General features: G+C 41.3%; 1 protein-coding gene across 1 annotated transcript in view; it reads left to right on the top strand.

The window, feature by feature from the left end:
- The first annotated feature begins 35 nt into the window (after positions 1-35).
- Positions 36-23,897, top strand: part of IGF2R (insulin like growth factor 2 receptor) — a 57,587-nt gene continuing 33,725 nt past the window's right edge. The window contains exons 1-15 of the mRNA XM_017739421.1: positions 36-221; positions 7,092-7,129; positions 7,809-7,942; positions 13,212-13,336; positions 15,006-15,104; positions 15,503-15,632; positions 16,634-16,754; positions 18,745-18,862; positions 19,537-19,563; positions 20,368-20,530; positions 20,686-20,866; positions 21,601-21,704; positions 22,094-22,258; positions 22,945-23,085; positions 23,434-23,580. Coding sequence (XP_017594910.1) covers positions 36-221; positions 7,092-7,129; positions 7,809-7,942; positions 13,212-13,336; positions 15,006-15,104; positions 15,503-15,632; positions 16,634-16,754; positions 18,745-18,862; positions 19,537-19,563; positions 20,368-20,530; positions 20,686-20,866; positions 21,601-21,704; positions 22,094-22,258; positions 22,945-23,085; positions 23,434-23,580 — 1,879 coding nt within the window. The remainder of the gene's footprint in view (positions 222-7,091; positions 7,130-7,808; positions 7,943-13,211; positions 13,337-15,005; positions 15,105-15,502; positions 15,633-16,633; positions 16,755-18,744; positions 18,863-19,536; positions 19,564-20,367; positions 20,531-20,685; positions 20,867-21,600; positions 21,705-22,093; positions 22,259-22,944; positions 23,086-23,433; positions 23,581-23,897) is intronic.

The raw sequence follows: 23,897 nt of genomic DNA, 5'->3' as shown, positions 1-23,897 counted from the left end.
GGGGGGGAGGGCGCCGGGAGGGCGGGGGGGTCGGGATGTCTCTTGGTGCCCGTGCCGCTCCTGCCCTCCGCGGGAGCGCAGCACCGGGACTCCGCAGCGCGGGCCTGGTCGCCCCGGCTATTGGTCGCCCCTTCCGGGAAGGGTCAGGCCGGGGATCTCCGGGGGAAGCGGTGGCCGTGTCCCCGGGCGTGAGGCCGAGGCTGGTCCATGGCGAACGCGCAGTAGGACTGGGAGCCTGAGGGGCGGCTGAGGGGCCGGTCCCCTCCGGGACCTCTCTGCGCGGATCTCTGCAAATACAGGAAATCTGCGGGTGAGAGGATGAGTAGACTTGCTCTGTGTAAGTCGCCTGTGGTCAGGACTGCGCCTGTGTTCAGTGTAGTCTGAAAAACACGAAGTGGTGTTGGTTTGGAAGGGATGTCGCTTGAGAGTTGGCTTCTTGCTGAGGACATCACCATGTGCCATTCAGTTACTTACAGGCGAGGTAGGAAAGCTTTCAGAAACTGCCATGTCGAGGTGTCATCATTATTCATGTCTTGACATTTTTCTGCTCTAACTTCAGCCGTGAATTTAGTCTAGCACCAATATCTTGCTGGTCTTAATTTCTCAATTATTTAGCCGGAATATGCAGGGTACATACAACAACACATTATTTCATTCAGTGTCACTGTGAAGGCACCAATGTAGCAGACTGAATGTAACACTAAGGGCAGAGGTTGGATCTCTGGAGGGAATGGGCTGTCCACCTGGCAGAGTCTGGGATATGATATTGTTAAATGTTGAAAAAGCGGGAAAAAAAAGTAGATTGGCTTGCAAGAATAACCCATGAGGGTGGCAAAAATTGGTTTTGTGGTTTTGTCAGATGACCACCCTAATTGCAGAATTGAGACAGAAATGAGAAACTATCATGTAGCTTCTGGAGGGAATTTAGCTACCCTGATGAGTGATTTTTGTTGTTGGTTTGGTTTTTTGTTTGGTTTGGTTTGGTTTGGTTGGTTTTTTTTTTAAACCCACCCTAAATTATTTGATTGTCAAGCAGTTCCTACTCTGAGAGTAGTGTTAAGTCCTGTCAATGTCTGTCTTTGCTTTGTTGTGGGTCTGTGACAAGCGGAATATTTGAGAGTGCTATGGAGGGACATGCAGTCTCATTTTGGAGGCAGATTACTTAAGCTAGTTTCATTTTGTTACTGGCAAGTGAAAATAATTTGCACATAATTTGCACAATCAGCAGGTTTCCTTTTAAGATGAACTGCTTCAAAAACATGCATTTGCTGTTGTGCCATGGCAGGGTAAAAACTGCTGGGAAGGACTTATGTCCAGTAATCTCTAATGGGTAAAAGAAGAAACAAGAACTTGTTGTCTGTTAGGTGGGAAGTCCCCAAGGAGTTCAGTGGTGAAGTGTTTTCTTGGGTATAGTTGCCAAAAAACTATACCAAGTGAGGAATGATGCAGGTAATGCAAACACGCTACTGGTGGAATTTTCAGCCAAAAGTTATGATGCCAGTGTGCAGGAGAAGTCCCTGACTGACCTATTTTTGTACTGGCTTAAGACAAGGTTTTTATTTGTTTTACAGCCGTTAAGAAAACAGTGTCCTGGGTTTTGTGTGCTGTGATAGGGCTGGTGAAACTGCAGCAGCTCCTGTGTGTGGTGTGTGAATGTCAAAAGGTGGGCAAAGAAGGAAACTGCTGGGGATTAGAAGAGGCACTGGCTTTCCTTTAAGTAAGAATAGGAAAGTTGTTTTGCCAGAAGGAGGAAAGGTGTCAAAACTGCTTTGCGCAAGAACTGTGGCATGAGGCTACTTAAACTTGAGTTGGAGGTTTTCATTGTTTTGTGTAGCCTTACTGCTGGTATGCTTGGATGGTCTGGGGAAGGAAGAAAAGCTTTCATTCTCTGAAACTTTGTCTAATGACATGGCTTCAGTCTCTGATTTTGTTATGCTTTGTTCTTGTTTGCTCCGACAGCTGACTGTGCTATCATGTGACTTGCAGTTGGAATTCTTTTTTTATCTTCTGTGTAGAGGTTTCTCCTGGATTGGTGCAATATGAGCACCTGGGAAAGAACACAGGGAACTGGTTGGATATAAGAAGTTACTAGCCAGTTTGGTCTCTCTCTGAATTTTTCTTCTTCCCCTTATATCTTTCGTGTTACAATGCAGGAAAAATTCTGGAATTAGAGTTAATTTTGTGACCTGTTATTCAAGTCCATCTACTTCAAATCTTGAGAGTTTGGGTTCACTTTCCACATAACACTGCAAAAGTTGCTATGTAACTTTCCTTTATTTCTAAAAAAAAAAAAAAAAAAAAGCAGAATATGTTTCGAGTGTGATGGTAGAGCAGCAGACAGAAACTGCCTCCTCTGTGGGCTGTGCCTGAAAATCTGTACTGGATGAGAGGTGATGTAATGACAGGTGATGTTTTTGCCCCCTTGCAAGGATAGGAACTGGTGCATAACTTCAATGATTTTTAGACTTGTGGATGTAAGGGAATCTCAAGCTGCTGTACAACACAGGATTGCTATTACGCAGACTTCAAATTTTGGGGTTGTAAGTCAATTCTGTTTTATGTTAAATGCATAGTTTTTAATAACACAACTCCTACAGCTGACTGTACCTACACTTCTGTTCATTCAAACACTGTCTTTTCAGCCCTTGTGAAACCACAACTGTCCTCATCTGTGCTGCTTGAAACCGTGGAGTTAGCGTTCAGCTTGGCCTTCGTAAAGAAGCACATGCTGAGTACAGAGAGGTGACCTTTAGGTGCACTCATTCCGCTCTATTAAGCGCTTTGACATATTTAAGTGGGAGATGTCATAAATAAGATATTACTGGACCTATATACCGATGTGAATGGTTGTGTCATGTCCCTGGGAAGCTGCCATTGTAATGTCTGAATGTGATTTCTCAGCACATGAGCTGCCTTCTGTAGCTCTTGTGTACTTAAACTTCAAATTGCTACCCCTTTTCTTAAACACTCTGTAAAATGGTGTAGTAGGTGTGGTTTAGAGTGCAGCATGAAAGACCAAATGTCTTCTGGATGCAAAAAGCTGAAGAGCTTGTGGTGTAGCTGTAAGTCTGTCATGCATGATGCACACGCAAGAAAACTTGCCTGAAGACAAACAGTGTGCGTGGTAGTTGGAAAAGGGGACGGGTGAGCTAGGGCAGAATTAAGCATGGGTAGGGATGCATTAAAAAGCTCTTGAGGCATAGTGACAGCTGTACTTTGTGCCATTCAAGCTTGCATTTTCTGTAAGGAGAGCTTGCTTTGACATAGAGGTTTCTTTACCATACATATTTATGTGAAAATGGTAGTCACATCTAATAGTGATTTCTGTGGCAAGTGAGCTGCAAGCGTCAAATTTGCAGTGGCCATCCTGGAAATTGTTCCTGAGCTTGTCTGCCTGAGATTGTGGTGGTTGAAACTGCTCATAAAGAGCTTTGGATACTCGTTTAATCTCTGCAATGTTCTGACAGCTGAGAAGCATCTGGGCACAAAATTGTGTGGATGCATAATCACATGTGGATCTGCTTTCCAACTCTGTGGTTGTAGGTTGCCTTGTCTCTCTGCCAGGTCATCTGTGTAACACCCCCTCAGCAGAATGAGCTATTTCAGTGCATTCCGCAGAGAGAAAATGCATGATTCTTTGCATCTATGCTTTACAGCTGTTTGGAGCAGGGTGTACTGTTCTTGCCAGCAGTCATTCCTCGGGTAACAGTTTGAGAACCAAAAAGCTTGAACTATTGTTAGGAGAATGGTGGCAGTAGTCTCTCTGGTGCTCTGCTGATTTGAAGTGGTTCACTAGTGCTCAGACCTCAAAGTGGCTCTGGCATTGGGATGCACATGATATGACAAGTGTTAGCCTTCTGAACCTTGCTTGACTTCAGTGCCTCAGCTTCTGATTACAAAGTAAACTAGGCTTGCTTTCCCCTTTCTTATGTTATTTTTTTCATATTCTTCTTTGATTAGTTAAAAAAAAAAAAAGCAGAGCTCTCATTTGATGTTGCAGCTTGCTGAAAAGTAGATTAATTTACTTTTTTATGCGATTGCTTCAGTGTCTCAAAAACAAAGCTAGGTAACTGGAAAGGCTGACCTGCAGGCAAGGTTATTCTCAACAACTCGTTTGGACCTTGCTTGCGCAACTGCTTTTGACAGTGGCCTGAGCTGGCACTGCCTCCTTCTGTGCCTCCCACTGCTGGTGCATGGCCATAGGGGGAGCTGGCCAGGCTCAGTCCCCCCTCCACACACATGCACATGCACCTGTTGTTTTTGCTTAGTTAATTTTGAGAGAGGACAGTCCCTGGGCCCAGCTTGTGTCAGGTGCTTGGGCCAGCAACGCTGGCAGGAGACAGGAGCGCCTGCCCAGGGCAGGGGGTGGGGGGTGGTTGACGTGAGTGTATGTTTCATCCCTCTAATTGTGGGATAGCTCACAGTTGGGTTTATCAGAAAACAAGCGTCATGTTGTGGTTTCAGCAAAAATAACTGTTTGACAGTTTTAAACAGGGCAGACATTTTGTTTGAGCCCCAACCTTGAATTGCTCCAGAAATGGCTGTTTGAATGGTTTAATCTGTGAGGTATCATTTTACTGAGCTCCCTTTATCAGAGACTGCATCACACCCCACCCTGTGATCATGGCTGTTGCTTTTAAAAGCTGTTGGTATAACAGCTCCCTAAACTAGCTCAACTGCATTGAACCAGGATAGCTTAAGCCCTTCAAACAAGATAACTTCGTCTGGCCCTGGCAAGGAGTTAATTACATCAGGCTTCACCACTGGTGGAGGTGAATGCTGAGCTAGCTGGAGGAAGCCAGTCCATGTGACTCACATGGTCAGGATGGGCAATGTGATTGCCAAGAGATTGTTTCCCTTATGGATTGTAGTGGAGAGGTCAGCTTGTATCTTATTGAAAAGTAGAGCACATGCAACTTGAAACTGTTCCCAGGTACTGATTTAGTGCCAGGAATCTTACTTGTGTGAGAAATAATTCTTGCTTTTACTGCGAAAGTATTTTTCATCTCTCTGAGAACAGCTGCTTAGGCTACATCCAGGGTGCTGTTACTCGCAATGAATAAATCCCACCTTGCTCTTCCCACAGATAAAAAAAAAAAATAGAAGTCTCTGTAACATCCATGAAAGTAATACTACTCTGGAACTGCACTAGATTTCCACTTCTATGGGCCCCTGAAGTTGTGGTTTGGAACATGATTGAACATTGAATTTCATACTCCTTTTGTGCGGACTGTTTTGAAGAATTCCTCAACCTTCCCTGTCCAGGGGCCTGTGACAGGGCAGAGGGAAGATCTGGCTTCAGTGGCTGCTTTGCTTCTGTTCTGTAAACTGCTTGTCTTGTTTCTGTTTTGCCTGTGGGTGAACTGACTTGAAGATGCTGATTTCCTCTGTTTCATAACATGTTAACATGGACTGGGGAAGCAAAACCTTAATCTCTGAATGATAATTCAGTTGTGTGAAGGATTTAAATTCTTGTTCCATTCACAAACAGATTTTAACTTGCAAGTTCCCTATAAAAACCAACAACACACTGAAGAACACCCCAGCTTGATTAAAAGCTTTGTGCCTTAATATTATGTTACCTTTTTGTCATCTTCAGAGACCAGTCAAAAAAAAGAGTACCGGAGCCCTTGAGAAATTTTCAGTTCTCAATTTGAGAAATGCTAACTTTCTGAGGCTTCATTGTGAAGAAATTGGGTTTGGATTGAAATGCATTTTCTCCTGGATGTAAAACCAGCTTTGGTTTTAATCTCTTGATGTTTTCAGAGCCCTTGAAGATAGTCAGGTTCTTCTAACTTCTTTTTTTGTGTGTTGAAAAGCTTTATTCCACTGCTGAACTTTGGTTATTCTGTAGTGTAGCTAAATTCTCATCATCCTTCTGCATCGATACTGCCTTTATCCACTTCAGAAATGCAACAGACTAGCTGAGAGAGCTCATCAGTATGATTGTAAAAGGTCAGGTCTGCCTGCTTATGAGGAAAGAATAGTGGCAGGTATTTGTCTAGGATTGAGACACAGTCCTTGAATACATAATTTTATTGGTGTTTTGGGTATGACTCAATACCTGGCAAGTTATTTTTGACCCTTATATTAGGATATAAAGCCTCAAATATAATAATACACTAATATATAAAGATTTTCTTTGTTTTTTCAGTTCACAGAGAATTCTCTTGTATTTGTCCCTAACTTGTTCCAGCCATTAGCAATCTGAAATGAACATGGCTGCTGTAGTACAGGGAATCCAAGAGCCCCGTAGTCAGTAACTAAAATGGAAAAGTATGTGATATCTTACTGCTGGCTCTTTGATTAGATCTGGGATGCACTGGGTGTGAGAGGAGTTCTCAGAAGATTTAAAATTTAAAATAAAGTAGCTGAACTGTTGTTGCCCCTTTCTCATCCAAAAACTGGACTTCAGAGCTGAACAGGAATGGTTTCTCCTCCTGGGGAATCTGGAGTATGATAATGCTGAGTGGTGCAACACATATGACCTAGAGATTAAGGCAAACAAACCTGATGCGTGAAGCTTCTTATCAACTGAGATTTGTACATTAAGACAAATGCTTCTGTGGGTCAGATAGGTGCACTAAATTTTGTGTGAGTTGTAAATAACATGAATGCCTAATAAGTCACTGTGCTGACCTCAGTTTTCTGATGTGATGATGAGTCTTTATTAATCCTACTGAAGTTTCCACTTGGGATAGAAGGGAAGCTGCGGAATCTGTTATCGTGCAAAAATCAAGTGTCCAGAGGATGCAGGCTGCTGCCAGTGCCAGAAGAGGGGTAGCTGAGCCAAGGTGACTGCAGATGTTTATTGAGCTGTGCTTTTTTAACAGAGCTTGGCCAGAGCACCCTGATAGTAAGCCAGGCTGTCTAAAGAGTTCCTGGCTCTAAACTAAGTGACCTGGGCCTGCCTCAAAACTGAGCAGTGCTGTGTCATGTGACTGACCACATTTTGCTGCAGTCCTAGTGCCTGCTCTGAGGGGAAGGAATTCTTGCTCTGCCTCTGAACTGTGCTGCATTTGATATTTTTCTGCTGTTACTTGGATTTATTCCCAGTTATATTTAACCTGAGCTTCATGTTCCTTTCCCAGTTTTTAGACAGCTGGCTTTCTGATATGTCTGTAGCTAGGTAGTGTGGTCTTTCACTGAGTCTCTTGTGGATAGCTTTGCTTGGTTTGCAGCTTTTTACATCATCCTTTAGGAACTGTTCTATTGAGATACTGAGATACTGAGGTGTACATATATATATATATATAATACCTTAAGGTGCAGCTAGGCCCTAATATGTACTGTTAGCATCTTTTGGTCTGAATACTGTAAGACTCTCAACCCCAATTTTGACCCTGAAGCTGGGCGGCTCCACTGCAGGATGAGACTGGCTGCTCTATTCCACTTAGACTTAGCACTTCTGCCAGTGTTGTTGGGCAGAATACTAAGGTGCAGTAGTGTCCAGCCTGCCAAAGACATCTGAGAAATGTATCAGGTTGTCAAGGATAATGTATCACAGGTAATGATCCTTAGTCAGAGTGGCCTTCACAGAGGTTTGATGGGGAAGAATGGATGATTGGATGTTCAAGAAAGGGGGAAAAATGGATTTGATATTACATTCCACAAGTGGTTAAATCTGTTTTGCTCTTAGTCCCAACAAAATAGAAATTATTTCTGGTATTTACAAATATAGAACAGAATGGGAATTTAAGTTAGTGGTGCTCTTAGCCTTCAACTTGGCTATTTCAGGGACTTGTATCTAGGTGATATGCAATTCAGACAACTTGAATACCAATTGACAGGCATTTTTGTCTTTTCAGTTACACTTGGGAAGCAATTGATGCAGACAAAGAGGTGCTTTATAAAATAAATTTCTGTTCTGGTGTTGAAGAGTGTGGAAGGACAAGTGCAGTCTGTGCATATGACATCAAAAAGAAGACCTATCTTTCTGTAGGTAAGTAAACAAGTGTATTGTAGGTAGTTTAGAGCAATGTTAGTGGGTGGTCTTATAACTATTAGAAACTTCGATGTGTTAGCAAAGATTTCTTTTTTTTCCCCTTCTTGGAACAGTGTAAAACTTTGTTTTGTTGCAGATTTACTGGGGAGATTTGGTGAAACATGATCTGATTGTAGATAATCGCTTTATGGGACTGTGAAATCTTATGGTCTAGTTAACTGTAATCTAGTGTGAAAGTATGCAAGGCTATCTCAAGTAGCATAAGTGCATCTACCTGTGGCAGGATATGGACTGTGTACAACTTTGTAAATACTAACACAGGATAGAGCTTAAGTTACAACTCTAAAGTATACTCAGCCTGGCCTGATGTAATATCAGGTCTTTGTTCAGAGGCAGGTTACTCTCTGTAATGCAATCTTGGGAGTACTGCTAAGTGTCCTGGGTGTCATCTTCAAGTTGTTCCACACAGAAAGGAAGTTAATTACATGCAGTTCTCTGGTTTTGGTTACACTAGTCAAATCTGGTCACGACTTCAGTAGTTCACAGCTGTTCTTGGTATTTTGAGGAGAGGTGGACTTGTGCATACTGATCTAAATATGAAACTGGCATATTCCTATACACATGCACTTGATTTCATCAGTCAGAAGCACCTTGTGTTCTGAACAGTATTTTTTCATGAGTTCATGTTACATATTTTCATGGATGTTTGTTGCTTTCAAGGTTGCTTTTGTGTTTTGGCTAACAATAATATATGAGTACTGTTCAAGAGGCGGCTGATTGTTGACTGTTACTTCTAATAGAATAAAGCAGTAGCTTTCTGAAGAGCAATATATCTTCAGACTGCTTCATAGTATCTGCAGATCTGAAGTCTGATTTAGCATGTTTGCCAGTCTTGTCAGCCATTAGCAGATAGCTCTTACAAGAAGCTGTGAGTCTTCATTGAATTGCTTGAGCTTGAGCTGCTGGAATATGGTGAGGACGAAGGTGTTTCTCATCTGTCAAATGTCATTTGTCAATGTCAAATACCAATGTACAGCAGCTGGTCAGCTTCTATTCTCCCCACACCTCTCTATTAACAGTAGAGATACTTTGGTTTCAGTCTGTGATTAATTGGTGCTTTTCAAACAAACTGTTAATGTTGGGACCCAGGCTTACAGAATCACTGAGTGCATGAATAAAGGTATATTCAGGCTCCAGAGTTTTCTGGGATGACTGGTTAGATTGCATTTATATTGAAACTGCAACTGCATGTAGTGTAGCATCTGCTCTGAGGAGCGTGGCATCTTAGAGCACTGGATGCTGTTATTCTTGTTGTATGTTTTAGGAATGAAACACATTTTTATCTCCTGCTGATGGGGGTCTCAGCTCATATGCCATTGAGGCTTCAGTTGCCTGTGGATTAGAAAAGAAAGCAGCATCTAAGCTTCTGTTTTAACGTGCTGCTTTGGGTGAGACTGGAATGTGGCAGGTGGAGTGAGATGGAGGAAGTCTGTTCTTGCCAGGGAAGTGTGAGAACTAGAGGCTTGTGTAGGTTTTGTTCCACACTTCTTGTGGAAAGAGGAAGGGAGAACAGAGCTGGGTGATGACTGAGCAGTATCAAATATTCCTCTGTATGCAAACCTTGAGTTCCTGAGTGCCTCAGTGGTACTGAGTGGAAGAGGATTTAGCAGCAGATGTACTGTGGTCTTGCTGAGGCAGTTTGAAGTGACTTTCAAAGGCTAAGCCACAAATCTTGTTCAAGTAGGATAGGTTTTTAACTACCCTGCAATAAACTGAGAAATCAAGGCAGTGCATTTAACATTGTCATTGAATTTTGCTTTGTTCTATTGGTCAGATTGTCCAGGTTTTGTTCTTGCTCATGCCTCTAGATGCCTTGGAGCTTCATTACCATCACACTGAGTTTAGATCATGCTAATGGGTTTTCAAGCTTGTTTGTTAAAAAATAAAAAAATCACTCCTAGTGAGAAGAGAGGAATCTCTTTGATCCAGGTCTAGGCAGGTATAGATTCCCAGTTACCTAAACCAGCTAAACCACATACTTGTCTTCAAGCAATCCAGATGACATGAGGTTACATGTATGCCAAAGATGAGGGCAGCTGAAGGACCTTTATATGGGGGAAGAAGGGCAATTTGTCAGCTGATAAATTTTGTTGAGTTGTAAGCTTTCTTCAAATATGGGCTTAATCAGTGCTCTTCATTCTTTCAGAAAAAAAAAAAATCAGTGTAAACAATTTATTTGTTTTTTAAATACCAGCTGTGCGGGGATGGCAGCTGTAGGACTGTTCGTTGCTCCCAGCTTTAAGAGGTGTTAAGGCCATATGCTCCATGGCAGTAATCAGTCTGTATCCCAGGGAAGCCTTGTGGCTAATGTTAACTGTGTGTCAGTGTGATGTACCAGGGTTTTCTTCTCTGCACTTCTATTAATCCTAGAAGTTTTCAAGGGTAGGCAAATATTTAGTTCATGAACATCAGTGAGGATGGAAATAACATGGTAGTTATTTAATTTTTTAACTTACCATGACACCTAGTGACTCATGTGCCATGTAGTTGGACTACTCCTAGAAAATGGAGATACTACTTTAAGTGTTTGTTAACCTGATGGTGAAATGTGCACTTTGTCCAGCTGCAGTAGGATGAGTGGACATGAAATGATAGCTGCCACCTAAATGCCCCTTTCTTCTGGACAACTGATTGGATGTCTTCCATGATTGCTTTTTTCCTGATAAGTAGCTAAACAGATGGAGTCAATGAGCAGGAGGTGTTGTGGACAGTGCCTTTAATACTGATTTAGCACACCTGTGCTATATGAAGTATTTGCTGCTAAATTTTGTGAACAGTACTAGCTGATTAGTAGTGTGTTGCTTTGTGGAGGGAACACATCTCTGAAGTCATGAAGAAACATGAGTGATTGTTGTAGAGAGAGCTTAATGTTGCAGTAAAAGTGGTTGCAGCTCTGGAAGGAAGCTGATCATGTAAGGGGTTGATATCCCTTGCTCTGTGAGCAAGGGTGTGATGAGGCATGTGCCACTGAAGAGACTTGTTAAAACGTTTAGCAAGCTCCCAAACTAATCGTAAGCATGCAAGGGGGAAGAGAGCGTGCCTGTTGGCCTGTAGTAAACAAGATATGCTGGCTGAACTTGTTTTTTCTTGAATATTGCTTTAACTGAGAAAATTGGAATCAGTTCACAAGTGCCTTTAAAGCCATGTACTGTGTTTTTAGCACTGAGAGAAACTAGTGCTTACAGAGTGCTACGTCCTCAGATGGTGCTGCCATAAGTTCCCTGCTAAATGGAGGCTTGTAGCTGTGTACACTTATAACTGGAGAGGTTTTAAGTCATGTGCATATGGTTACTATATACATCTCTTGCCTAGAAAGTTGTGTTGGCTTCCTTCTGCTAATCTGTGGAAGTAAAGAGGATACCTTGACAGTATCTTCTAAGCAATGATGTGATAAGTAAAACTCTTGCTCTCAAAGCAGTATGTAGCTCTTAGGTTTGAGAGAGTTGCATGGCAACTTGGCTAGCATCAGTTCTGGAAGCTGTAAAACCTGAAGATGGCCTTTTGATAACACAGGAAATATAAAAGGCACAAACCAGTTGTATCATCTTTCTCCCCAGTTTTTTTGACTTCTGCTCTTCTTGGTCTCTAGACTATATTACTTGGGTGCAGTGTAGTTTTGCTTGCCTTGAGTGAGGTGATAACAGGCTGGGCGAAGTTCCAACAAGTTTTTAAAATGAAACAACATTTGGTGTAGGTGCAAAGCTAGCTATCTGCAATGATTACAGATTTGACTTGCTTTCTCCCTAGTGTAGACATGAACTAAAATGGAAAGGGGGAAGCTGATCAATACTCACACTTTATGGCTTTTTCTATAGTTCCAACCAAACTTGTTGCAGGATTAAAATCTACTTATCAAAAAAAAAAAACAAAAAAAAAACAGGCTGAAGTTAGCATGTAAGATCTAAAAAGGGTTGGTGTTTAATATTAACCAAAATGGGCTTTAGCAGGAACATTTCAGTGACCTGAGCTGGTGCTCATTATGACTTGAAATGTGTTCCACCTTTCCCCTTCATGTCAAGTGCTGGGAAGGAGAGCAATGTGCAGTGACAAAGCACTGACCTTACTCTTCGTGCAGCATGTGACCTGTGCTAAAGGGGATGGGAGATGTGGAGGATTTGCACTGAGGCAGTGGATCTGTGCTGGGTTTGTCTGCAGACAGTGCCAGTGCACAGGCACCAGTGTGTTCTTCATTAAGCACATTAAAGATTAAGTGGAGCCAGCAATGTGCACCTGCAGCCCAGAAAGCCAGCTGTATCAAAAGCAATGTGGCCAGTAGGTCGAGGGAGGTGATTCTGCCCCTCCTTTCTCTCTGGTGAGACCCCACCTGGGCTACTGCATCCAGTTCTGGAGTCCTCAGCACAGGAAGTACATGGACCTGTTGGAGCAGGTCCAGAAGAGGGTCACAAAAATGCTCACAGGGCTGGAGCGCCTCTCCTGTGAAGACAGTGAGAGAGTTGAGGTTGGTTAGCTTGGAGAAGACTCCAGGGGGACCTTATTGCAGCAGTCCAGTGCTTATAGGAGGCTTATAAGAAAACGAGGACGGACTTAGAGGGCCTGTAGTTACAGGACAAGAGGTAATAATTTTAAACAAAAGGAGAGTAGATTCAGACCAGATATAAGGAATAAATTTCTTTATGATGCAGTTGGTGAGATACTGGAACAAGTTGTCCAGAGAGGTTGCAGATGCCCCACCCTAAAAATGTTCAAGGTCAGGCTGAACAGGGCTCTGAGCAATTGATCTAGTTGATTATGTCCCTTCTAAACAAAACCATTCTATGATAGACTCTCTCTCATCTTGTGCTGATGCTATTATTATAAATGGTATAGAGGCTGAGAAACCAATAAATAGAAGCCGGTAGGAGGAAGGAGTGAATTGTGATTGAAACTAGTTGGTAGCAGCTTTCCTTGTTCCTAAGGAGGCGACTAGTTTGTAGTAGCACCTGCTGTTGTACTTTTATTTTAAAAAATGTTTGCTAAAAACCTTTAAGAAATTAGAAGTGTGATTAGAGATGTCAAACACTATCTTAACTTGGATCTGGTCTTCCAAATCAGAAGATCCACAAAGATCTTCAGTTGTACTGTCTTCAAGTGGACTGGTGTGTCTTGTGCTGCTCAGTGGTTGAAACTAGACCCTGTCTGTTGAGCTTCTGTGAAGGCGTTGTGTTATAACACCCTTTTTTCCCCCCCTCTCATTTTTAAACCTTAGGTGACTTAGCCTTGCTAAAAGTTTCTGAAAGTCTTCTGGAGCTCAACACTACACATAGCTGCTTGCAGCAAGGCAGTGAACACCAAATTCAAAGCAATATTAACTTCCTGTGTGGGAAAACACTGGTAAGTCTAAATAATGTGCTCTTATCTTCAGTGGAAATGACAAGTAGTTCTGACTTACTTTTTAAGGAGACTTGCTGTACTTTTGGATGCACTGATTGCTGAACTTCATAGCTTAAAGAAGAACCAGTTATGTTTTACTGTTAAGGTCCTGATTTATTGTGGCTTTCAAAATTCAATCCCAGTAGAAAATAGTTGCAGGTCTGCAGCTTAGCTCTGGTTACAGGCTCTTCTTTGTCTTTAATGATTTTACGTGGTTTGCACTGTAGTATTTTATTAGTTTAATATGGAGGAATGAGTCAACATTGTACAGGGTGCCATAACAATGCAAGCTGTTGTTTACTTGTTGGCTGTGCCTGAGCTGTGGACCTGGCATGACTGTTTAATAGAACAGTATTGAAAAAAATGACTGACCTCTGTTGTGGGGCAGCATAGTTGACAACAGTAAGCCTTAGGCTTGGTCTGCACATTGTTGAACTAACAGTGCTCATGCAGCCATCTGGGCTTCTGAGGAAATAGTTGTTTTTGAGACTCTGTTTGAAGTGTGATTGGAGATCTCTGAAAAGTTTCTAGGGGCTTGTGTGCATGCAGTTCACTCCAAAGTGCTTTTGGAGTTACACCCTCCACACACTGAATAGATATGACAGATTGGTACAGACTGTGATCAGTTCACATATTTGTGTATCTGGGAGAAGTATTTATTGGCGTTCCTGTTGGCACTGACACTGCTATGCACAAGCCCTCTTGGAAATCCAGCCAGCTCAAACAAAGTGCCAGTGCAACAGGAACTTAAATGCTTCTTGTTCTGTTTCAGCAGATGACTCGTTAAACTAAATTAAAAATTATTGCTCAACTTCAGCTGTAACACCAGATCATACTGATCTTCAGACTTCTTCTAGTTAGCTCAGTTCTGATACCTGTTCATCACATGACGTAGTAAAAGGATTTTGTAATAGTGTCTGGAAAAACTAGTTTCCTCCCCTTTTATGGCAGGGTTAAATGAGAGAGGGAATCAGTTTATGTATGCTTAAGTGCTTCTAGCTCAGGTGATGGAGGGCAAAGTGAAAAATTGTTGTCTTTTCACTGAGAGACATTCAGTTGAACACCCAGTTCTGAACCATGGTAGAACCCCCATCTTGAAATATATACAAATGTGTATAACATGAGCCTATAAAAATACACAGCTAATGTCAGGGATATTCTTTCTGTGTAGCAGAAGAGGCTGCTAATCAGTTGTTATTATAGGGTAAAAGACAGGGAGCTGATACACCATGCATTGCCTCGCTGTGTTAACCTATTCATATGCATTTCTATTGGTGTCTTCCTTTCTAGTAAGCAGATAAGGCTGGTGCTTCTGTCATTTTCAGTTGGCATAGTGAGCACTTCTAAAAGATGGAATACTGTGTATTAGGACTGGCACATGATAATTGGAGTATTGGTGCACATGCAGACTAAGGATTTGGCATCCTGCATCTTCCCGAGTTGCCCAACAAAGCTGTTATGTAACAATCTTGCTGTTAACAAGTGCCATTAAGAAGCTGTATGCCCTTGTTTTGTGATGTGCTATATTGGTTTTTTTTTTTAAATCTCTTGAATAAACTTCTTAATGTCTACAGGTGTAAAATAAAACCAGTCTGTTTTTCAAAGAATAATTTTTTTCCCATTTAAATAGGGTACCCCTGAATTTGTAACAGCAACAGAGTGTGTGCACTATTTTGAATGGAGGACCTTTATGGCTTGCAAGAAGGACTTGTTTAAACCTGTGAAAGAGGTAATCTATGTACTATCCATGCAGAAGTTACTCTTCACATACATGACAATTTTACTCTAATTACTTGCCCCCACCCCAAATTAATCTGAACAACCTCCATGAACCTATGTTTTCCATAGGTGTGTAAAGCTTATACGTTGGAAGTTGGTGGAGATGAGAATTTTGAATAACTTTTCAACCTTTTCTGTGCATTGGATGGATATTTATAGTAAAACTCTTCTAAAAGCTGGAGCAGAAGAGTCTAACTTTGAATTCATCCTTTTAATCAGCATGTCTAGCTTTGAGCTTCCAGAAGTAAAAAAACTTTTCCACATACTAACTGGGCTTCATATATGCCTGTTCATAACTTCCTCCTACTTGTGCACGGTTTGCATGTAATTTTTTTGGTGTTGTTCTAGGTCCCTTGCTATGTGTTCGATGAAGATCTCAAGAAACATGACTTGAATCCTCTCATCCAAGTTTCAGGATACTACTTGGTGGATGATTCTGATGATGATTCCTTGTTCATAAATGTCTGCAGGGACTTAGGTTTGAATGGTTGCTTATGTCACCTGTCAGTGTGTAAATTTCTTGTAGTGTGATTCTTTGCTATTGTCTCCATTAAGGTTGTCCTATGTCCAAAGATCAGTATTTCAAGACTTAGATAATTATTTCAAACTCCCTACCCTCCAAGTATTGAGGTGTTCAGAGTTATGCCCCTTCTGGAGGGGCAAGTACTGTTAGTACAGTCTAAGTTGCTTTTTCTAAGTGGGAGAGTGCAGTTTGTCTAGTATCTGCATTTGTTTGCTGCCAAATAGGACGAATATTTTTCATAGGGCTTCATGTGCTCTAAATTTATTCCTTTAGACACCAGGTTGTTGCCCAGTTCCTGATGAATGTCCTGAGGTGCATCTAAAATACTGTTAGGTGCTTGCCTAAGTACTGGTGCACCTTCTTCTCAGTTTAGACCTATATGCATAAGGAATTAAACCAGCACAATCACATATTTGAAACTTGCTGAAAAGCTTTGTTTAGCTGTATGTTCCCACTGTGTTTTTTACTCTGCAGTTAAATATGTGTTTTGTGCCCCTGTTAAGGGTTTAATACTTCCAATTCTAGTGAGAGGTCTATTCTTTTAAACATCCCGCTAGTGTGAAACTTTTTGCTGACAGCTTTGAATCAGATGGTTAATAAGAAACAAGGGGGTAAAACCTTCCCTGTAAGGAGGGGTTACCCATTACTTGGTTATGGGAAAAAAAAGAAATACTTGGCACAATTTTAGAACTTTTCAAAGCCCTGTGTATCCAGCAGCTGTACTAGCAACTAGCTGCATCTACTTTGGCAGGAAGGATGAATTAGCTGTCCCCAACCAGGGCAGCATGAATTGCCACAAGCACTCCAGGTTTTGTCTTGTCAGTTTCACATTCTAATGTAGCCCGTTTTTTAGAAGTATTTCTAGAAGAACCCACAGATAAAATGGCAAGATACTTCAGGTAGAGCAGGGCTTAGAAACAGAGTCCTATAACTTCTTTTCTGTGTGCTATAACCAGGAACTTCAAGTGGAGAGACCAGAAGGTGCCCCACTGGCAGTGCTGCTTGTTTGTTGCATGAAGGTGTGGCATATGATGTTGGCCATCCAAAGGAGCAGCTGAAGCTTCAAGGCAAAGACAGGTATGTAATTCTTGTGGTAATACTTCTCTGGACACTTCAGTCGTCTGGCCTGGAAACAACACTCTTGGTAACAGATGAGTCTCCTAAAATTTAACATTAATACCTCTTCAATGTTGAAGCATTAGCAGAAAAAATATTCAAATACTGTGAGAGCAGTCTGTCAGGCATTCTGTGGTACTGCCATAACAGATCAAATTTTCTCCTTTTTGTGAGAGACTCCTTTTTACAGAGTTGCAGAACTCTCAGAAGCAAGGGGTGATTGGTGCTCTCTGCCCATAAGCAGTAGGGTAAGATTTAGTCCTGTCTGCCTACTGTCTGAGGGCCCACAGGGTAAATGCATTTGGCTCACTGTGGATTTATGCACTGTATTTGGCTCACTCTACTCTTCAGAAGTACTTTAAAAGTTGAGAATAGGACCAGATGTTGCCTTTCTGGTTTTTTTTTTTTTGCTTTAATGAATTCTTAACAGAAGAAGTAGGTAAGCAATGCAAGACTTAGTGTTCCTTGTGGTGGTAGAGCTGGAATTTCAAGAAACTTTTCTTGATGATGCTTCTATTTACTGCCTTTTGTACTGTAAGTATAGGTTGAAGTAAAAAAAAACCCAAGCCAACAAAACAACAAAAAACCCTCTAAACAAATAAAAAAAAAGAATGAACCAACCAAAAAGACCCCCAAAAACCACCCCACCACAAAAAACTCCCACCACCAGCAGAAGCAAACCATAATCAAACAAAAAACCGTGTTAAAACGCCACCCAAACAATCTCATGGGGCTTAGGGAACTTACTTAACATGTTGATGTTTCTGATCAGGTCATCTGAGCCTGCTTGCCTTGTCTGTAGGGTCAATAGTACCCTTGTTGACTTCTGCAGTACTCTCTTTGTTTCAGATGCCAGCTGAAGAAAGCAAGCAGAATAAATTAGTAACAGGGAGGTTCTGACCTATCTGTGGTACAGCTGAGGGTTTTATTTTAGTTTACAAATGAAATTGTTAGTTCTTTGTTGCAGGGCTTTTTCCCCCAGCATGAAAAAAGTGACTGAGCTGTTCTGTACCAAGGCAGTAGCTTACATCTGAGGAAGCACAAGCTTGTTCTCATACTGAAGTGCAACTAGGAGTGCTCTAGAAAAGTGCTAGGCAAGCAAGCTTGCCCCTGCTAGGGTTGGAGAGCTCTTCATTGCTTCAGGAATATTCACTGGATGTGTTCTATCAGGCTAGGGTGGCCTGGGAAGGAGTAAGGTGATTGGATATCTGTGTCCTGAGGTACAGAAGGGCCAGCTAGAGGTGTGGCTAATCTGAAGCCAGAATGTCACTGCTCTGGGAGCTGTTGTCTTCTGCCTGTTAAACTGTATAGAATAATAATGCATAGCTGGGAAGTTGTGGTGATCTTCCTGTTCTCTCATCCAAGTCATCTTGCTATTTGTCTCTCCCTGTCAGATAATTACCATGTGTTATTCTCCTACTCCTGCCTCACCTGATCTGACCCAGTTGCCTTGCTCCTGTCAAATTTCCTGATGAGTTCGTCTTGCTGTTAATTCTGGGGGCAGAATGGGAAGAGTTTATACATAGAGAGATGGTAAAGTATAGGAATCTGGCAAAACCTGAGTGGATATTACTTTCAAAACTCACAAGAACTTTTGCCACATCTGCTCTCCAGCAGCAGTTTTGAGAGCAAAGCTGCGAGTGTTCCTGTGACTGTAGCTAAATTCTTGGTACAATATGGGTTACAAGGCAATCAGCATAGTCTTAGGTAGGGTACCAGAAGATACTGTATTAAGTAATTTTGCTGGGACTATTTTAATCTTTATTTTTAATTAATTTTAAGATTAAAGGAATGAGTACCTTATAAAAGTTAAAAGTTGCTTTCAGGAGCAGGGCTACGTTGGTATATTCTGCCTGAGAGTCTAGCAAATATTGAGTGTTTCAAGAATATCTTCCTTCTGTACAGTGCAGTGTCTTAATTCTCTTTTTGGTTTGTTATTTTCTATTTCTAGGCTTGTATTGAGTTATGAGAGACAATACACGCATGATGAAGAAAGGCCAGCCTTCTGCCTAGGCCATAATCCAGCAGTTACAATCACTTTTGTTTGCCCATCAAAGAGGGGAGAAGAGGTAACTTCAGTGTTTTACTCTGTGTTAACTGGTTGGTACTAACTTTTTTGTGCGTTATCTTTAATTTTTATTCAGGCCTGAAGAAAGCATAAATATTCTTGGCTTGTAGCTTGTGAAGAGTGTGAGATTCTAGATATAGTCTTTAAAGTCTTCTAGAACTTAAGAAGTAACAAGAACTTGAAAAAAATTTCCCCAGGAGTGTGTTGTCTCTTGTATCGGTGAATTTGGTTGTCCATTTAAAGGTTCAAGGCTTTTTTCTAAGCATAGGATGGGCTTAGTGTAGAGTTAATCCTTGGCACAGAGCTTTGCTTGCTAATGAGCACTCTTCCTCTTCAGTCAGGATGGCCATGCTTATAGCTGTTGTGTGGTACTTGGTCTCTTTATTAATCTGTTCTTCCTCAGGGGAAAAATAGTAGCAAGTAAGTGTCATTGAATGGCAAGAGTCTGTCTTTTACTAAGCAGGCTCCTGAATTATTTTTAACTTCAAATAAAATCTATAGTGTTAAGCAACAGCTCAGTTTATGTAGGACAGTGTCTTAGCCTAACTTGAATGCAGTGTGACGGTCACTTCGATGTGATGCTGGGTAATTTCAGCAACCTACGCACCTTGAATTGGGCTGAAGTGACAAATGCTAATGCTCTACCATTTCAAATAGTGATGCTTTTCATTGCAGGTTAATGAGGAGGGAACTCTTGTCTGGGTAATTCTTGGTTTAATGTTTAGTCCATTATCTGTCCTAGATCGGTACCATACTTAACTCTCATTGCTGCAGAAACAAACCCGGCTCTTGTCTACTGTCACTTTGTACTACCTTGCTATAGCTATGCACTCTTGTAGCATGGGAAATATTACTGGTGATACTTGTGCCTGTAACTGACCTGATACCTGTGTATCTGCCAATTGTTCCAGTGGATGGCAGAAATACAGATTTATGAAACAATTTGAATTTCTAACGTTTCACTTTGAAGTGAGGAAAACCAAGACTGCTGCTTCTCCCGGATGTGCAAAAGTATTTCACTACAGAAAACTCATCTGACAGAAATGTTGGCTTAAAGAGTTCTCAAATGTCTGTGTCTTGATTTGGACCAAGGGAATCAAAGTTGCTAAAACACCAGTGCCTAAAAGTCTACTTTGCCTTCGGAGAACATTTGATCTCTATTCCCTGCATTGAGAACTTCTCTGAGGCAAACACAATCCAAGCTTAGGCCATTTGGGTTTTTGCATCTTTACTTTTCCCAACACATTAAGGAAAAGTACTTTTTAGAGTACTGTTGCTTCTCCTGTCCTGCTGCTAATGTCTCATGCTTTACTTCTGCTTAGACTTGTAATAGTTTGCCACATCACTGATAACACCTGTTTCTAAAAGGCCAGAAACAATGTTTGCACATCTTACGTAATTTAGTGGTGAAGTAGTTGTTACTCATCTTAAAGGAATGTGATACTGTTGCTTGCATATTTCAAGTAACTCTACTTACAACTTAAATTCTGTTCACTTCTGTATCAGAGTGCGGGTCCCAAACTTACAGCAAAAACAAATTGTCGCTATGAAATTGAGTGGGTTACTGAATATGCCTGTCACAGGGATTACCTGGAGAGTAAGAGCTGTCTTCTGACTAATGAGCAACATGATATTTCCATTGATTTAAGTCCACTTAAGCAATTTTCAGGTAAGCTCAATATTTTTCTTTTGTGTTTGTGGTTGTTACTAGCCAGTTTTGTATTTCCATATTTAGGGACAGAAAAAGTGTCCTCTGTAGATATATGGAGTTTCATGTCTGTCCTGATGTGGGTTAAAACACTTTTTTGTTTGTTATTCATTCAGAGTATGTCTCACCCTATTTTGCCAAAGATGACAAAGAGGAGTATTTCTATTACTTGAATGTATGTGGGAAAACCACTGCAGGTAACTGCAAGGACGGTACACAATATATTTCATCTTGCCAAGTAAAACGTTCAAATAACCAGAAAAAAGTGGCAGGAAGATTTGCGAACCAAACCCTAAGGTGTGTAAGTGCTCTTTAGCCCTGCTAACTGGTCTGACTGGTCTTTGTTTTCTGCTTTGATGCTTACTTATCATGTAACCAATAGTTGATACAAAATGCAAGCATTTTTGCTCACTTTTTTGTTAGAAAAACTGTAACAGTATACCAGGATAGCATTAACAAACAGAGGCGCCAGTGAGGTTGGCAGAGGCCATTGTGTAGACAGGAAGACTTCCACTGACCTGGTTGTCCCAATTGCAGATTGTGCTGTACTGCCTATTGTCCTCCTTTTTTCATGTTTTACATGTAAAGTAGTATCAGAAGAAGCTGATTCCCAAGTGGTACATAGGGACAATAGTTTGCATGAGATTGTAAAACAGAGATTAATTCATGTCGATACAATCTTCCATTTTGTCTGTGACAGATTTGTTGCAGTGATCTTCCAGGAAGTATGACTTCCTCCACTTGCAGAAACAGCCATACAATAAACTGATGGGAAAAGATATTCTACCATATCTAGAGGAGCTTTAGAGCATTCTTTAAACTCTATAGAAATTAATGAAAAGTGATCAGAAAAATCAGGGGATGCAAGCCGTTGTTGCTGTAGAAATGCCAGTATTGATGTTGAACTAGCATTTGTTTTCCCATGGAGTGAGACAATTAATAAATGAACCAGAATGTGACTTCTGTTATGTGAAGAACACTGTGTGATTGTCTGACCCCACATTTCTATCTAAAACTGACTTCTTACCCAGATACTCTGATGGGGATCTCACTTTAATTTATCCGAACGGGGATGCGTGTAGTTCCGGCTTTCAGAGAATGACCATCATTAACTTCGAGTGCAATGAAACAGCAGGTGAGTTTACCAAGCTGTGACAGCTCTGCTCAGGGTTTGACTTTTGTGCTTGCTAGTAGACCTTATGCTCAAATGAATGCTTGCTTTGAGCCATAGCTAACACAAGAAATTAATATTGTTACAGTAAGCAGTAATTTCAATGTCTAGCAGGATGTGCTGTGTAGTAGCACTGCTAGTCTAAATTTACACTGATGATTGAGAAGATGGAAGTATAAAAGAACCTTTTTTTTTTCTTAGCCAACGGTAAAAAAAAAATCCAGAAACGCAAGTCCTCTGCAGCAAAGGGATTTTTTGTCTTCCTTGCTCATTGCTAGTCCTCAAGTCTCCTTGCTTTTTTCCCCTTCCCCCACTAGAAACCTAATATCTGTTCATCTGCTTTCCATGTTAAGGTAATGATGGTAAAGGAATGCCAGTATTCACCGGTGAAGTTGACTGCACCTATTTTTTTACTTGGGATACAAAATATGCATGTGTTAAAGAGAAAAAAGATCTCCTTTGCAGAGTTACTGATAAGAGAAAACACTATGACTTGTCACCTCTTATCCGCAGTTCAGGTATGGCAATAAAAACCAGTTTTCAGTTACTTTTGTCCTGAGTTTACATGCCATCTCTAATGCTATTCTTTAGCTGAATATTAGTCAGCTTTTGCTGTTCTTAGTGAATTTCTGGGATGCTGGTGTTTGCTTCCCTCATTCCAAACAGACTGAGTGCCTTATGAAAGTAGCCATGTCAGTGACTGCCTTGGTTGCTGCCATCCTAAGTGGTTTTAAGTCACAGAATCACAGTTTGGGCTGGAAGGGACCATTAAAGATCATCTAGCCCAACACCTCTGTCATGGGCAGGCACACCTTCCACTAGACAGTTTGCTCAAAGCCCCATCCAACCTGAGCTTGAACACTTCCAGAGATGGGGCATCCACCATCTCTCTGGGCAACCAGTGCTAGTCAGAACCCACCATGGCTCAGCAGCTTCCACCCAGTGGTTTGTGCAAAGGGAATACCTTTGGACCCATCCAGAAATGGCAGGATTTGGCAGCTGTGGCTTCATGGGACAGATGCAGGTATAATCTCAGCTGGTGGGGGAATGGAGCTGAGGTTAGGGCTTCTGTGTGCTGGGGGATGCTCTGAAGGAGAGGTCATCACAGAAATGTGGGGTCCTCTATAATAAAAGGCATTTTGGCATGGAGATGCTGGAACAATTTAGCCAGATGACTTGTTCTTGACAACCCTCTGTATTTCAGAGTCAGCCCAGAACTGGGAAGCTGTGGACAGTAGCTTTTCAGAGGTAGAAAGGAAACGTTACTACATCAATGTCTGCCATAAAGTGTGGAAGAGAGGAGGAGCTTCCAGCTGTTCAGATGGTGCTGCTGTTTGCTCTGTAGGTGAGTCAGGGGTTGTTCATGGTGTTTCTGGAGTTTTTTTGGTTCATTGCTTTTTTAAGCCTCTGAAGGCTTGTCACTTTCTCTGCAAATGGGGTTGGTTGTCCTGAGTGCCTTCATTTATTCAAGGAAACAGAAGTTAGGAGCATGTTTCTCTTCTGATCTCAAAGATGCTTGAAGAAATAATGCAAGTAGCTTTTTCTAACTAAAGAGCCGTAGGCTTTGTAGCATGGTTTGGCAAGGTAAAATCAATGTTTTCTCGTTAACTAGACAAATGGAAAGTCTTAGAATCTAACAGAAGCTTCACTTCTTTTCAGAGAAGCAAAAGTTCTGTATTTACTGTCTTTACAGATAAGCAAAACAACAGTAAGAATCTTGGAACATTTGTATCTTCTCCTAAAAAGGTTGGAGAAAATATTCAACTTATCTATTCAAATGGAGACAGCTGTGGTTCTAAAGAAAAAATCCAAACAGTACTCACTCTAATATGCAGACCAGGTGAGAACATCCACACCCTGTTCATTGATCCAGTTAAAGACTGAAGGTCATCTAATAAGCCCAGACATGAGTGCTAAATATTAGCATGTGATTTTGTCTTTTATCTCTTTCTATGAAAAAGCTTGAAGCATCGTGGTTTGTTTGAATGATGGCAATGAAATTGTAGGTATTTAGTTCTGTTTACCTGTTATTCAAGTACTCTTTAAAAACCCTTGAGTAGGTCTCTTGAAATAAGATTCTTCCAAACATGACTGAAGTATGTTTAAGTGTTTAAAACTCCACAAATATCTGGAAGCTATACGAAGCACTTTCTTTCC

The sequence above is a fragment of the Corvus brachyrhynchos genome, unplaced genomic scaffold (assembly GCF_000691975.1).
Source record: "Corvus brachyrhynchos isolate BGI_N302 unplaced genomic scaffold, ASM69197v1 scaffold14, whole genome shotgun sequence".
Classification (NCBI taxonomy): Eukaryota; Metazoa; Chordata; class Aves; order Passeriformes; family Corvidae; genus Corvus; species Corvus brachyrhynchos.
The sequence above is the reverse complement of the archived record's forward strand: the minus strand, read 5'-3'. Positions and strand labels throughout refer to the sequence as shown.